Source organism: Hetaerina americana, unplaced genomic scaffold, assembly GCF_022747635.1.
Source record: "Hetaerina americana unplaced genomic scaffold, ioHetAmer1.1.p SCAF_7, whole genome shotgun sequence".
NCBI lineage: Eukaryota > Metazoa > Arthropoda > Insecta > Odonata > Calopterygidae > Hetaerina > Hetaerina americana.
In genome coordinates this window covers 13,283,394-13,299,512 of record NW_027287316.1, presented here as the reverse complement: position 1 = coordinate 13,299,512, position 16,119 = coordinate 13,283,394, and the positions used below count along the sequence as shown (strand labels likewise).

Here is a 16,119-nt window from a genome sequence, read left to right as displayed (position 1 = left end):
CCGCACTGAGAGATGAAGGGCGCAAAGGGTAGAGTTGAAAGCAGTGAAATTAAGTAATTACCTTGACTGAAGGCTAATGCCGGGAGGTAAATGACTATTGGAATGTACAGGAGCTGGAAAAAAAAACCCAAGATGAGAGTATGCTATACGGCATTGTAATTTTACAAAAAATGAACGAAAATTTTCGTTGCATACTTCAAGCAATACTTACATGACTGATGATGAACAGAAATGATCCCAGAAAGCGAACCTTTTGGCCAAAACGGAGAGCCAAATACTGCAGAGAGTCAGGAGAAAAATAATTGAATTAGTAAAGGATTAAATGCTAAGAGCTGATTATATTAGGGAGTAAAATACGATGTCTACTGGTGATATTTAGCTATTTTCATTTTTTTTAATTCGCTGAATTTTGTATTTTATCTAATTTAAATTATGATTCCAAAATCACCATTACCAAATTGAAAAAGTGATAGCGTGGCTGAGAAATACAACTAGGTGCAAGTATTTTCCTTGGTTCGAGGTAATTGTTTAATGTCTCCCAGTCATTCTGCAATGTTGCGTGCTAATCGCAATCATAGCGAAGGAATATTTGAAAAATCGAACCTGGGCCCTTTGGGTAAAATTCCACAAAATCATTAAGGATATTACTGGGTATGCACACCAATAGTTCATCTCACAAACGTCACCTAATATTAGAGGATTTTGATACCTTTTTTCCGTGAACCGGGGATCAGTTTACCCACGTACCAAATGTGTTCAGATAGGCTTTTCTAAATAATTTTTATCTACAAACGAATAATATTAACCCAATTTTTCTTCACTAATTCTAATTTTACCGTGCTTGTTTTTTTAATAGTATAATATCCCCTTTTTTGGTATTTAGTTTATTTGGTATTTAGTTCAGTAGGTTTTCAGAATAAGCCACTGTTAATCTCGCCTTTAACCTTCCAATGCCAGTGGATTTGGTCAGAGAACCGTCGACTATTGGTACTGACGTGCTCAGAGAAAGAATTATCTCATTAGAGATTAACTTTTTGAACTACTATTTTGAAAATATAATCAAATAAAAAATAAGCAATGTATAAGTCAAATAGACTTATGGATCACTCTCATCACCAACTTAAGTTATTTGAGTAAATTACCCAAGAACGCTTGTGGGGTGACGGCTTTTTCGGACATGTCTGCTGGTTCAATGGATAGAAATCCAATATATCCCGATCGGGGTGTAAAAATACGTTCTTGGCTCTTAAAATCATCGAGAGTCGCAAGATTCAACACAAATTCTCCAAGAAGGTCGGGTGGTGAGGCTAGACGACCAGTTCGCCATGGAACGAGGCTAACATACCTCGTACGATGTGGTGAGCTGCAGCTTGTGGATGACCGGAAGGAAGAAGATCCCAGTGACCATTGTGCTGAATATGAGGCCAATGATGCCGATCCAGTATTGGGTGCCGTACGTGTACACTTCTGCCGGCATCCCCAGGAGCGTGATACCCGACACCCAGCTGCGAAGTAGAAAGAAGTGGTTCCCACGTAAGACCTTACTCGTTAGTTGTCGACGTTCGCAGTTGGCAAAACGAAATCGTGGCGTATTTTAAAAATATTCTCAATGAGCACCAAGGAATAGCCAAATAGGTGTTATAATTGAAGATTATGCAATCTGAGATACGAAATTCACCAATACCTCTGTAAATTACCGACCTATTTTTATTTCAATGGTACAGGCCTCAGCCTTGTGAACATTCTCCTATAGGAATAAGATGAAATATTACATTCGCAACAAGTATATTAACACGGTACACGGTTTCATCACATTGGTGACACTTCAGGACATTTTACTGTTCAACTGCAGCAAACGGTAAATGTGAAAGTACTGTTCGTTTGAGTGAAAGCAATTTATTATGGTTTTCATGAATACTGCCTGATACCTATGACCATCATCGCGGGCAATCATCCCGATGATTGACGTGCAGAAACTCTTTCATCTATATCACGCCCCTCTGTCTATCCTTTACCTCACTCCCTCATAGACCTAGTTATAACTTTTGCCATTACCGCTTACTTCATCACAGTTTTCCCTGGTCCTCCTCTCTAGTTCTTTCCCTCCATGCCTCCTTCAATAACAATCTTCAGTAAGAAAACTATTAGAGCTGTTTTTAGGCATAAATGACCTTTATACAGATGCACTTACCATTGCCTATTAGAGGCCCAAAAATATCTTTCTATGGAATGAAAGGACCTCATAGCGCCTTTCGTCTTAAATTTACACAGCTTTCAGGTTTTTTAAACCATTGCAGAAATTTTTGCATTCGAAAAGGCTGATCATATGTGGGAATGAAAGGTGAGAGATTCATTATAGAAAGCGCAAGACAGTAAGTTGATGGGACGTAGGCATATCACGTGAATGGAGTAAAAGTGCGTGGGAAAAAGGGTGTTGTTGATGGGATTGGAGATGGGAAGTGGGAGACGGAGATTCAAGGTGCAAGGGGAGAAGTGGTGAATGGTTAGAAGGGAACTGTTTATCGTGGGGTGCGAAGGGCAAAAGAATGATGTGGAGGAGGTTGGCCACTTTCGGTGACTCCATGAATGGGGATGGGAAAAGTTGTGGAAGAAGATGAACTTTCCGTTGCTGTAAACCTGACACGTATATACAAATCTTCCTTTCCAGAGGGTTTAGATTCCGAACTGGAGACGTTCGGTTTTCCCAGAAATCAGCGAATATAAACCCCCTCCCCCTTCCCAGGAGGACTATCAAGGTTAGAGGGAATGAGTGGCCTCACCTGGCAATGAGCGACATCGTGACGGGGAAGAGGCCCATGGTCTTGCCGCCCATCAGGTACTCCTGGGTCGTGTTCTGTTTCTGCTTGGCGAAGAAGGCGAAATATACCCCAATGATGGCCGAGGCAAGAAGCATGAGGCCGAAGAGAAAGAAGTCGAACGGCGAGAAGGCAATGGTGGATCCCCGGAGGTCATCGCCTTGGGGGGCTGGGGAGGGAGCCCACGGAGAGGACGGGGTAGCGACGCTCGACGCCATCGAAGTTCACTGGATCACCCTTACTATTGGTGCGGCTAGGGACTCTTCCGGGAGGATAAATAAGTCGCGGTCACTCTGAAGCCATCCTCACTTGGTTACCTTTTTGAACTTCGTTTGCACCGGAAAGCAGACCGACTACTTCTCCCTCCTTCTCTTTGTCCGACGAGAGATTTTACGACAGACGGGTAGCAGACTTTCAACCGGGCTCGCGGATATTTCACGTAGGCCTCCGTACCGAATCCTTACAGGACCCTTCAAAGGCACTTTGTGGTCGGCCCTTGCGATGTCCACTGCCCCTGGGGCGCCAGAGGTTGCACTCCTCAGGAAAGACGAAGGAAGCCCCTACTTTCCTCCCAAATTACCTCTGGCGTAGCAAACACCTTGAGAAAGAGAAGTATACCATGAGAATCTCCCGGCTGAAAACGAGCTGTCTGTAGGAACTCCCGCACCAAAAGCCCAATTATCGTGACCCAACGCCTGCCTCAGTGTAAAGTGTGTTGAACCTCAACGGTTAGAACGTTTGAATACCCCAATGACCACTGCCACTAGAGTTCATCGTGGCAATACGTCTTTTTATTACAATATGTCATCGTTATTACATCGGCCGTGGAAACTAACCTAAAACATTTTTTATTACGGATCTGGGCGTATCGTTCACTTTTCACTTCCACAATAATTAATGCTCATGTATGTGAGAGTATGCTAACAAGATATTATCTTGACTTTTAAACTCATCATTGATTATCTGACAAAGATAAATCGTAAACCTTTGCAAATGGAAATTATTGGAAGATAAACTGTTACCCAGTATAATGTTTCCTACTTTTTATCTTTAACGAGTTGACCAATCCATCCCCTTAATTTCGAGGGCGTTTGAAGTTAAATAGGGCTAATATTTATCCCAAAGGTTTGTTTTTTAGTCTATCTGCGATTTTCGGGACATTCAGACTTCAGCTCCAGACAAAACAGGAATCCTGACTAATGGTTTCCGTTTTTCCAGACAAGGGACATGAGGGCTTTGGATTTAAGACCACAAGGATAATAGCTAAGGCAAAATGCTCATTCACCTTATTTCTGTATATGTTAAAATATAAACTTCCCGGGCAAACCAATGGCAAGAGAAAGAAGGAACGTGATTAACATTATCATTACAACGGTAGGAGTTTTTTGCAAGTCGTTTGGTCATTCTTTGTTGGAAGTTGTAATCATTGACTCTGAAAACTCGGCTTTCTTCTGATTTCACCTTTTGTTGGCTTGAGTGAAATTGCTTCTCATCTCGTAAGTAAATGTTTCAGGCTAGACACTTATGCATCTCATGGATTTCTTATTGTTCATCTATAAAAATTGTGTAGTTTATCGAATATAAAAATAAGCACATTTGTGATAGAGAAAAATACATAGCCAAGCTAAAATCTTTCGAGGTCAAATCGGGGTTATTTCTTGTAGGGGACGAGCATGTCCCTCCTCTAAGAAGAGTGGAGAGGAAGGAGATCACGCCTTTCCTTTTCGTGTCCCGCGAAACGCTGATTGTCCAGTTCCAATCGAAGCTACCTACTACTAAGCGGTAGATTAGGCCATCCGGTAAAATTAAAGTTAAAAGGAATAGGATGCAGCACAGGCAGACTGGAAAAGGCTATCGTCCCTACTCGATTCGCGAGTGCAATACAGGTACTGTAGTACGAAGATAGAGAAGTTGGGAGATTATGCTCAGAATACCCGATTGCCGCCCCTCATTCTCTTTACGAACAAGTCGAATTTACGGTCATCGGCAGAAGAAGGGCCGTTGTTCCTGATGCTATCGCCCCGTGTCCCCACAGGAAAGAGGGCCCACCTTACCTGTCTGTTGGATGATTCTGCAGGGGGACTCTCGCGGCGGGGAGGAGGCTCTTCTCCTGGGTGGAGACGCGGGCACGACTGAGACGCGGCCGGCCAACGTACGTCTCTCCGTCTCCGGCTACCCCTTCCCTCTAACCCCTCCCGGGGGGCATCAGTCCCCCTTTCAATCTTCACGGGTGCCCCTCCACGGAACACCCCCCGTCCGATCCGAGATGCGATTCTGCAATCACCCCAGCCTCCTGGGAGAGCTAGGGGTCTTCCGCTGCACAGGCGCCCCCCTACAATGAGCACCCCTCGCCTAACATCGTGCACCCCTCCGTCGGCTGCGATGGAGAGGGAGAGTGGGGGAGACCTGTCTGCAAGCACAGTGTAAACCCGGTGAGGACAATCGGGAAAAATTTATAATCGAATTGCCAGATATGAAATGTTTCCATTTGTTCCGAAAAAATCAGGAAAAATTGCAGTAATTTTTTGAGACATGGTGGCGTGATAAGGGATTCGGTAATTCAGATTGAGAAGCATTCACTCCGTTTAGGATTTACAGCAAATGGAGCTCCGTTCGGGCGGACGCATTCAGAAGTCCAGTCATAAATTAAAATGATACGAGACCCTTCTCGTTGGTGTCAAGGTTAGACCGGTCTCTCTTGAGGGAAAAGGTATGATTGGAGTTGGGCGTGGACTTCTGAACCTAACCTTCTTTGGTTAAGGGAGAATTGCTCTTTACCATTTAAAATTGAAAATAAAGTCGAAGTTAACGGGTGGTCGAGTAATTCTGTCGCCTGCTAATCCAAAGACCGCAGGTTCGTGTCGGCATTCCTCGGTCATCTTATGTCACCTGTGGTGGTTCAGGGCGTGGCCAACCTATTTACAAGCCGGAGTTTATTACAGGGATCTCAGGATCACATTAACCCCCAGAGGGCACAATGAATTAAATCTTCTATACACCTTCTGAGTAAAACATTACAGTTCCCTACCATGTTTGCATCAAAACGTGTGAAATTATAGTATATAGTACAAGTATTTCTACTATATACGGTACAGTACTTGTATTTCTGTTGCTCTTATAGGTCGGAGGTTTTCGGGGTACTCATCGAGTGAATTCCGAAAATATTGGGAATTTTGTTGGGAAATCGGAATAAGAAAATGACTAGCCATCCAGCGAAAACTTTCCCACGGGCCTGGAATACAGAAGACCTGGAAGAGACCCTGCGTAAAATTAAATTTCGGAAACCAATCATTAAGCAAATTTGAGTATAAAAATCCCGGAAATACAGGGTACGTTCCAAAGGTAATGCAATTGAATTTTTTTCGCGCTGCTTCTATTAGTCGGAGTGGGATTAAACTACTTGGAGTAGGTGGGATGGACGCTAAGCTTTGCCGTGAAACTGGTGTCAGCGCTATCCAAGCTGTGGAAGCGGCAGGACATCAGTTATTGTAAACCTCTGCGCGCCGACCGTGTCACGAAAGACCAACCGAGCGGACATTTCAAGTGAACTTAGCAACGTAGTGAAAATGAACCTGATTATTTGGACAACGTCATCAATGGTGAAAAAACCTGGGTTTTTTAACACAACCCAGAAACAAAACGCCAAAGCTCCGATTGGCACACTGACCGGTCCCCCAAGCCCAAAAAAGGTAAGAATGAGCAAATCAAAAGTGAAAACAATGTCCATTTTCTTTTTCGACAGTAAATGAGTGGTCCATAAGGAGTTTGTTCCTCTAAGACAGACAGTTAACGGTTCCTACTACGTAGATGCACTGGAAAGGCTCCGAAAAAGGGTCTTCAGCACGAGAAAATGCATCTCCCCTACCTCGCAACTCCATCACGACAACGTGCTCGCTACGAGTCCGCAAATTCCTGTAGACACTGGGTGCCAACGCTGCCCCACCCCCTGTAGTCCTAACGTCCCTCCAGCAGACTTCTTTTTGTTCCATCGGATTAAGGCCGCCCTGAAAGGAACCCGTTTTTCGTCCAATCAGACGTGACGAAGACCTTGCGAGAGGTCCCAGAGGACGACTTCCATGGCGCGTACCAATCATGGCTGAGTCGCTGGGAAAAAAATTTTTAGAGGCCCAAGGATAGCAATTTAAAGAATTTTAAGTGTTTGTGCAAAATTTGTTCAATAAATTACTTAAAAAAATAAAAGCATTACGTTTGGAACGCCTCATTAAAGTGGGTTTATGGAGTTAGGAAATGGCCACCATAGATTTATTAACACATACTCGTATATATATATATGTATCTACTATTCAAGCGGAGGAAATTCAACTACAACCTCATTTAGCCAGGGATATTAGGAAAAATTTCATCAAAATGCTTGTTATCTTAGTGAATACGTAATCATGAGCACTCATGCAGTTTTTATGCAGTAAGGTATTTAAAAAAGCCTTTGCGTCTTCACCTATTGCTCTTATATTTTTGAGTGGAGAACCAAGAAAATAATTTTTAAAGATTACATTATAATTATATATATAATAAATATGCATGACATATACATATATATATATAAATATATATGCATAAAAATATCTTCGAAATGGAACGCTCTTCGGCGACGCACAAATATATAAAAACACAGATGTAGATTTGTAGAATATAGAGACAAAGAAAGGACACTCACAATATGTTATTTGACGTTTCGACAGCTCGGCTGTCGTCTTCTGAATGGCGTTCTCGGGGAAGAGCGGAGGGGACGTGCGCGGGGGAGAGGTGGGGGAAGGAGAGGTAAGGGACCAATAGGAAATGAACAACAGGTGGTGGGGGATATGTAGGCAGCCATATGATGCATTCAGTGGGCTTGGTTCATCCCGGGCGGTTTGAATGATAGGGCCACCCAGATATGCGCCATCTCGCGGGTTCTCACCTCTATTATACTAGCAGATTTGGGAAGGATTTCAATCACCGAAACGGAGAATCAGTCGTCAAAAGATTGATTGTGGGAAGCAGTGTGATTAGGAATGGGATAATTAAGAAATGTGGGAGATTTGGTGGAATATCGGTGGTTATTCATGCGGCGGGAGAGTGCGGTGGTACATTCGCCCACGTAGAAGGCAGGGCAGAAGTTACAGGAGAGGCGATATATAATATTTTTTTTTTTTTTTTTTTGAGGTACAGGTCCCCCCCGCGGGTAGGGGGATAGAGAATACTCCCGCAGTATCCCTGCTTGTCGTAAGAGGCGACTAAAAGGGCGGGGAGAAAACCCCGAAAACAAACCCCAAGCCAGCAAGGGATGCGTCCGGACAGTGCTGCGGATCCACTGTCTGTGAGCGGCCACACCATCTGGCCTGCGATCCGCCCAGGTGTTTGCCGTGCCTGGAGACCCGTAAGGGAGAGAAGGGGATCCTGGAGGGTGAGCTTTCTGGTTCCCAGCAGGGTGTCGGATGCCCTGTATGGACCGGGGAGTGATACCCCTCTTCGGCCCCGGATTTCGTGTAAACGGGAGGCCGGGAGCTAGCCACTCCCGGTCAATCGGCTTCCGTCGCGTTTTCGCTCCGGTGGCGAGTGCCAAGGGTGTGGGGGTCTGCGTAGGGAGGTCGGAGATGTAAGGGTTTTGGTGGGCCCTTGCACCGAAGATCCACCCCGAAACAGACAACCACTCCAGAAGCGCTATATCCCTCGAGTTAGCCCTGGCGACCGCTCCGGTTTGGCGGAGTGGCGTCCCAAATGTGTGGCTCCGTGGTGGGTGGGGAGGCCGAGGGACGAATCATTTACTATTATGGAGGAAAAACCCTTTCCACCACTAAAAAGATCCCGTCCGGACACCGGCGGGGGAGAAAAGTGTATTGGCGCATGTAAGCGCTATTTAATTATGTCGTGCATAAAGGAAGGTGAAACCTTGAAAAAGGTTTCTCCTTTCTTAATTCGCAGAGTGTTGTCACAGATTGTGCCTGGGGACCCAAAGAGCGTGAAGAAGCTCCGGGATGGTACACTTCTTATAGAGACCCTGAACGATACACAAAGTGAAAAACTGCTTGCTATGGGAATGCTCCATGACATTCCGATTAAGGTGGAGGTGCACCGCACTCTTAACACCTGTCGGGGAGTCATCAGTCACTACGACCTCCTATACGTGGACATCGAAGAAATCAAGAGAGAAATGTTCTCTCAGGGAGTGACTGATTGTCGTCGACTCACCACGAGGCGCAACGGAGAAAACGTAAACAGCACCTCCGTGATCTTGACGTTTGCGCGTGATAGACTACCCGACAAGGTGTTTGTGGGCTATGAATCGGTACCAGTGAGGCCATTCATCCCGAATCCCGTGCGTTGTTTCAAATGCCAACGGTTCGGCCATGTCGCGTCGCGCTGCGAGGGCAAGGCCACCTGCCCGCGCTGTGGCAAAGACGCGCACGAGGATAAAGAGTGCTCTTCGGAACCTCTTTGTGTCAATTGCGAGGGTACACACCCAGTGTACTCTCGTGATTGCCCGAAGATGAAAGAAGAGAGGAAAGTCATGGAGATAAAAACACTGGAAAAAATCCCATATGCGGAAGCGAGGAGAAAATACAGGGCGCTAATCGCTCCAACTTTCTCCCGGTCCTTTGCTTCCGTTGCAACCACGCCATGTGTAAAGTGTACCATCGCCACGCAGACGGAGATACCGAAAGAATCCCCAATGGAAAACACGCAAGTGCCTAAACCCAAAAGGGTGAAGGATGGAAAGAGTAAGGTGGACAAGGAGCCACCTACTCCTGTGGGCCCTTCAAAGAAGAGCCCACAAAAAACCACCAAGGGGAACACGCCAAAAGGGCGTGAGAATACACCTTCCCCGCCGCCTCCAGTGAAGCCAAAGAAGCCGGAGGTAATTGAAGAGGACCAGAGTATCTCAGATACAGAGGTCTTCGCAAACGAGTGGAAGAGGAAACATCGCTTCAAGCGATAACCTCAATAGAGTTGGTCATCTCCCTTTTTAGTCAACTTATTTATTTATATATTTATTTATTTATTTATTTTAATTTAACACTTTAAATGTGTTCCATTCTGCAGTGGAACTGCAATGGCTTTTATCGGCACAAGGAGGAGCTGGCCATTTTAATCCAAGATTTTAAACCCTCTTGTATTTGTCTCCAAGAGACCCATTTTAAGGCTGAAGATAAGGGTATTTTGAAGGGGTTCACTGTTTTTAGAACGGATGACCTAAGTGGCCAACGAGCCCAAGGGGGAGTAGCAGTTGCGGCCCGTGAGGCCCTTTACACCTCGCGAGTCCAACTGAACTCTCCATTCCAGGCCGTCGCTGTCACGGTGCATACCCCTGAGAGGATGACGTTATGCAACGTGTATCTGCCAGAGGGTGCACCGGTGACTCGCCTGAACCTTGAAGCCCTTGTCCACCAGCTTCCTCAGCCGTTCATTTTGATGGGAGATTTTAATGCCCATGATCCTCTCTGGGGAGGGCCAGAAACCCAAAGTAATAGGAGAGGTCGAATTTTATCCAACTTTATTGAGGATTTTAACCTGTTTTTATTAAATAGCGGCGAAAAAACCCGCTTTAACAGCTTCAATGGGGAATTCTCAGCAATAGATCTTTGTCTATGCTCGAGAAGTCTAGCCCCAAAGCTGAAAATGTCCACCCACAACGATCTCTGTGGGAGTGACCATTTTCCTCTTCTACTCGTTAAAGAACACTCTTCGCCCACCATTTCAAAACCTCCGGAAAAGTGGCGTATTAACCGTGCGGACTGGCCACTTTTCAAGCGTACGTTTACATATAAACACGACGCAAGTTTCGACGCGTTGCACAACGTCGATAAACTAAGTTCAACGCTGTTGGCGGCAGCTACCAAAAGTATCCCTCGTACGTCCGGGAATATAAATCGAGCTCCTGTCCCTTGGTGGAACGGGGAATGCGACCGGGCGATTCGGGCGAGGAAAAAAGCATTAAATATTTTTAGAAAATATCCCACGGCAACTAATCTGGCATCGTACCGCCGCCTGAGAGCGCGAGCTCAAAGGGCCGTGAAGGAGGCCAAGAGGGCTTCCTGGATAGAATACGTCTCTACCATCAACCATCGCACGCCGCTTGGTCAGGTATGGGACAAAGTCAAGAAAATCTCCGGGTCCAAGGGCTCATTTGTCATCTCGCCATTGCTTGTTGCTGGCCGGGTGGTTAATTCACCTGCCGAAATAAGCAACATATTTGCCAGTCAGTTCGCGGCCAATAGCAGTGACGAGGGCTATGCCGCGGACTTTGCGAACCTGAAGAGGCGATGCGAGAGAGTCCCTCTCAATTTTGGTGCAGGTCCTACAAGTGAATATTACAATGAGCCTTTCACGTCCTGGGAGCTTAAATCCGCCATCGAAGACTCCCATTACACCTCGCCAGGGGCGGACGAAATCCACAACGCATTTCTCCGGAACATTCCGGAAACTGCGATTGGGGAGGTCCTAAATACCCTCAACCAACTTTGGAACGAGGGCAGTTTTCCAAATGCCTGGCGAGAGTCCATCGTGATACCAATCCCAAAACAGGGCAAGGACAAAAATGACCCGAACAACTACCGTCCCATATCTCTCACCAGCTGCCTGTGCAATGTGATGGAACGGATGGTAAACCGACGTCTCATGTGGTGCTTGGAGAGTCGACACCTGCTCTCCGACGCTCAGTGCGGCTTTCGGCGTGGCAGGTCCACGACAGACCATCTGGTGCGCACTGAGAACTTCATCCAGGAAGCCTTTTTCCACCGTCAACACGTCATAGCAGTCTTTTTCGACCTGGAGAAGGCCTATGATAGTGTGTGGCGATGGAGAATCCTCAACACGCTCCACAAGCGGGGATTTAGAGGCAACATGGCCCTATTTATCAGAAATTTTTTAACTAACCGCCTTTTTAAAGTAAGGACTGGGAAGCACTTATCCCGATCTTTTACACAGGAGAACGGGGTACCCCAGGGTTCAGTACTGAGCGTGACGTTATTTGCCATCGCCATCAACGACGTGGTGGAATGCATCAATGCCCCGGTGATGGCATCGCTCTATGTGGACGACTTAGCCATATTTTGCCGGTCGACACGACTGCCAAACGCTTCCAGGCAAGCCCAGGTGACTCTAAACAAACTGGGAGAGTGGTCGCGAAAGAACGGATTTCGTTTCTCCATGGAGAAAACGAAATGCGTGCACTTTCACCGTGTTCGCGGTTACCACGTTACCCCGACCCTAACCCTGTTGGGTAGGATTCTTCCATTTGTGGAGTCCGACCGCTTTCTCGGCATGATCCTGGACCAAAAGCTGAACTGGCGGGAGCATATCCGCGTGTTACGCGAGAGGTGTCGCCAAACCCTCAACGTTTTAAAGTTTTTAACTCACTCCACTTGGGGAGCAGACCGCTCCACCATGCTTTTATTGTACAGAGGCTTGGTGCGATCCAAACTGGACTATGGTTCCATAGTGTATTCCTCAGGACGAGAGTCTTACTTGAGACCACTCACATGTGTCCACAATGCTGGGATACGGTTGGCCACCGGGGCATTTAGAACAAGCCCAGTCCCAAGCTTACTTGCAGACGCAGGGGAGCCTCCGTTGGAAACCCGCAGGATGATTTTAATGGGCAACTATGCCTGTAAAATTTTATCAGAGACAATCCACCCTTGTTTTAACATAGTTTTTAACCAACGGTTTTTAGACTTATTTAACAGGCGGAGAAGGGCAACTAGGCCCTTTGCCGTTCGTTTTAATGATTTTATTAATGAGGTAAATTTTACATTTCCTCAAATATGCCCCGTCTCCTATGCTAAGTATCCGCCTTGGTTAACACCAATGCCGGATATTAAACTCATTGCCAGTGCACGCCGCAAAGCCAAAACGACCGATTCCGAATACCAGCAGCTCTTCAGTGCCGTCCTCAGCTCACTTTCTGACTATGTCCCAGTCTACACCGACGGGTCAAAGTCAGAATCTGCATGTGCCTATGCGGTCGTGTCCCACTACCATGGAGTCGTGAGGAAAAAACTGCACACTTCTTGCAGCATTTTCACAGCCGAGCTGTCAGCCATAAGGACGGCCCTAGGAGAAATAAAAGAAAGCAATGGCTCTTTCCTCATCTGCACCGACTCGTTGAGCGCCCTAAAATCTTTATCGGCCTTTGCACCTGTGCACCCGATAGTCCAGGAGATCCATTATACCCTGTTGTCCCTTCAGAGAAAGGGGAACAGGGTCTCCTTTATATGGACTCCTGGTCACGTCGGCATAAGAGGCAACGAAAAAGCTGACCAGGCAGCGAAGGATGCCCTTCGACAACCCGAGACCGACCCCACCTTGGTTCCAATGGAGGACGTGAAGGCCGCCTTGCGGAACTCGGTCCTGCATCAGTGGAAGGAGACTTGGCAGTCTCTTCAAAATAATAAACTCAGGGCAATAAAACCGGTCGTTTCACCATGGTCCTCTTCCATCCGGAACATTCGGAGGGAAGAGGTCATGATTACGCGCCTGAGAACAGGACACTCTGCCCTCACTCATTCGTACCTCTTTGCGGAGGTAAAAGAACAGCCCCGCTGCAATGAGTGTTTCCAACCCCTGACGATAAAACATATCCTGACGGAATGTACAACATACCAAAGGGCCAGAGACATGTTGAAGATAAGGGGAGACTTAAAAAATATTTTAGGGGATGACTCTGGGTCTATAAATCGAGTCTTAACTTTTTTAAGGGCAACCGGTTTAATGGGGCAGCTTTAGCTTCGGAGCGCATAATTTTAATGCTTTTGATTTTAGCATTTTCCTTTTTTTTTTTCTATTTTATTTATTTATATATTTATTCGTATTTATCTGTTTACCTATTCCTAGTTTAAAAGGAACATAAGTTTTACGTAATGACTGTGGTGCAAAATGACCATAGCTGTCGACGCACCCTACAAACCCCTAAAACTACTACTACTTGGGGAGGTCCTAAATACCCTCAACCAACTCTGGAACGAGGGCAGTTTTCCAAATGCCTGGCGAGAGTCCATCGTGATACCAATCCCAAAACAGGGCAAGGACAAAAATGACCCGAACAACTACCGTCCCATATCTCTCACCAGCTGCCTGTGCAATGTGATGGAACGGATGGTAAACCGACGTCTCATGTGGTGCTTGGAGAGTCGACACCTGCTCTCCGACGCTCAGTGCGGCTTTCGGCGTGGCAGGTCCACGACAGACCATCTGGTGCGCACTGAGAACTTCATCCAGGAAGCCTTTCTCCACCGTCAACACGTCATAGCAGTCTTTTTCGACCTGGAGAAGGCCTATGATAGTGTGTGGCGATGGAGAATCCTCAACACGCTCCACAAGCGGGGATTTAGAGGCAACATGGCCCTATTTATCAGAAATTTTTTAACTAACCGCCTTTTTAAAGTAAGGACTGGGAAGCACTTATCCCGATCTTTTACACAGGAGAACGGGGTACCCCAGGGTTCAGTACTGAGCGTGACGTTATTTGCCATCGCCATCAACGACGTGGTGGAATGCATCAATGCCCCGGTGATGGCATCGCTCTATGTGGACGACTTAGCCATATTTTGCCGGTCGACACGACTGCCAAACGCTTCCAGGCAAGCCCAGGTGACTCTAAACAAACTGGGAGAGTGGTCGCGAAAGAACGGATTTCGTTTCTCCATGGAGAAAACGAAATGCGTGCACTTTCACCGTGTTCGCGGTTACCACGTTACCCCGACCCTAACCCTGTTGGGTAGGATTCTTCCATTTGTGGAGTCCGACCGCTTTCTCGGCATGATCCTGGACCAAAAGCTGAACTGGCGGGAGCATATCCGCGTGTTACGCGAGAGGTGTCGCCAAACCCTCAACGTTTTAAAGTTTTTAACTCACTCCACTTGGGGAGCAGACCGCTCCACCATGCTTTTATTGTACAGAGGCTTGGTGCGATCCAAACTGGACTATGGTTCCATAGTGTATTCCTCAGGACGAGAGTCTTACTTGAGACCACTCACATGTGTCCACAATGCTGGGATACGGTTGGCCACCGGGGCATTTAGAACAAGCCCAGTCCCAAGCTTACTTGCAGACGCAGGGGAGCCTCCGTTGGAAACCCGCAGGATGATTTTAATGGGCAACTATGCCTGTAAAATTTTATCAGAGACAATCCACCCTTGTTTTAACATAGTTTTTAACCAACGGTTTTTAGACTTATTTAACAGGCGGAGAAGGGCAACTAGGCCCTTTGCCGTTCGTTTTAATGATTTTATTAATGAGGTAAATTTTACATTTCCTCAAATATGCCCCGTCTCCTATGCTAAGTATCCGCCTTGGTTAACACCAATGCCGGATATTAAACTCATTGCCAGTGCACGCCGCAAAGCCAAGACGACCGATTCCGAATACCAGCAGCTCTTCAGTGCCGTCCTCAGCTCACTTTCTGACTATGTCCCAGTCTACACCGACGGGTCAAAGTCAGAATCTGCATGTGCCTATGCGGTCGTGTCCCACTACCATGGAGTCGTGAGGAAAAAACTGCACACTTCTTGCAGCATTTTCACAGCCGAGCTGTCAGCCATAAGGACGGCCCTAGGAGAAATAAAAGAAAGCAATGGCTCTTTCCTCATCTGCACCGACTCGTTGAGCGCCCTAAAATCTTTATCGGCCTTTGCACCTGTGCACCCGATAGTCCAGGAGATCCATTATACCCTGTTGTCCCTTCAGAGAAAGGGGAACAGGGTCTCCTTTATATGGACTCCTGGTCACGTCGGCATAAGAGGCAACGAAAAAGCTGACCAGGCAGCGAAGGATGCCCTTCGACAACCCGAGACCGACCCCACCTTGGTTCCAATGGAGGACGTGAAGGCCGCCTTGCGGAACTCGGTCCTGCATCAGTGGAAGGAGACTTGGCAGTCTCTTCAAAATAATAAACTCAGGGCAATAAAACCGGTCGTTTCACCATGGTCCTCTTCCATCCGGAACATTCGGAGGGAAGAGGTCATGATTACGCGCCTGAGAATAGGACACTCTGCCCTCACTCATTCGTACCTCTTTGCGGAGGTAAAAGAACAGCCCCGCTGCAATGAGTGTTTCCAACCCCTGACGATAAAACATATCCTGACGGAATGTACAACATACCAAAGGGCCAGAGACATGTTGAAGATAAGGGGAGACTTAAAAAATATTTTAGGGGATGACTCTGGGTCTATAAATCGAGTCTTAACTTTTTTAAGGGCAACCGGTTTAATGGGGCAGCTTTAGCTTCGGAGCGCATAATTTTAATGCTTTTGATTTTAGCATTTTCCTTTTTTTTTTTGTCTATTTTATTTATTTATATATTTAT

At 46.5% G+C, this 16,119-nt stretch overlaps 1 protein-coding gene across 1 annotated transcript in view; it reads right to left on the bottom strand.

Moving 5' to 3' along the window:
• The window catches only part of LOC139696542 (sodium-coupled monocarboxylate transporter 1-like), a 42,874-nt gene extending 39,588 nt beyond the window's left edge, over window positions 1-3,286 (bottom strand). The window contains exons 1-4 of the mRNA XM_071595345.1: window positions 2,781-3,286; window positions 1,346-1,505; window positions 212-277; window positions 62-113 (exon numbers count right to left, since the gene is read on the bottom strand). Coding sequence (XP_071451446.1) covers window positions 62-113; window positions 212-277; window positions 1,346-1,505; window positions 2,781-3,034 — 532 coding nt within the window. The 5' untranslated portion in view covers window positions 3,035-3,286. The remainder of the gene's footprint in view (window positions 1-61; window positions 114-211; window positions 278-1,345; window positions 1,506-2,780) is intronic.
• Between the last annotated feature and the right edge of the window lie 12,833 nt (window positions 3,287-16,119).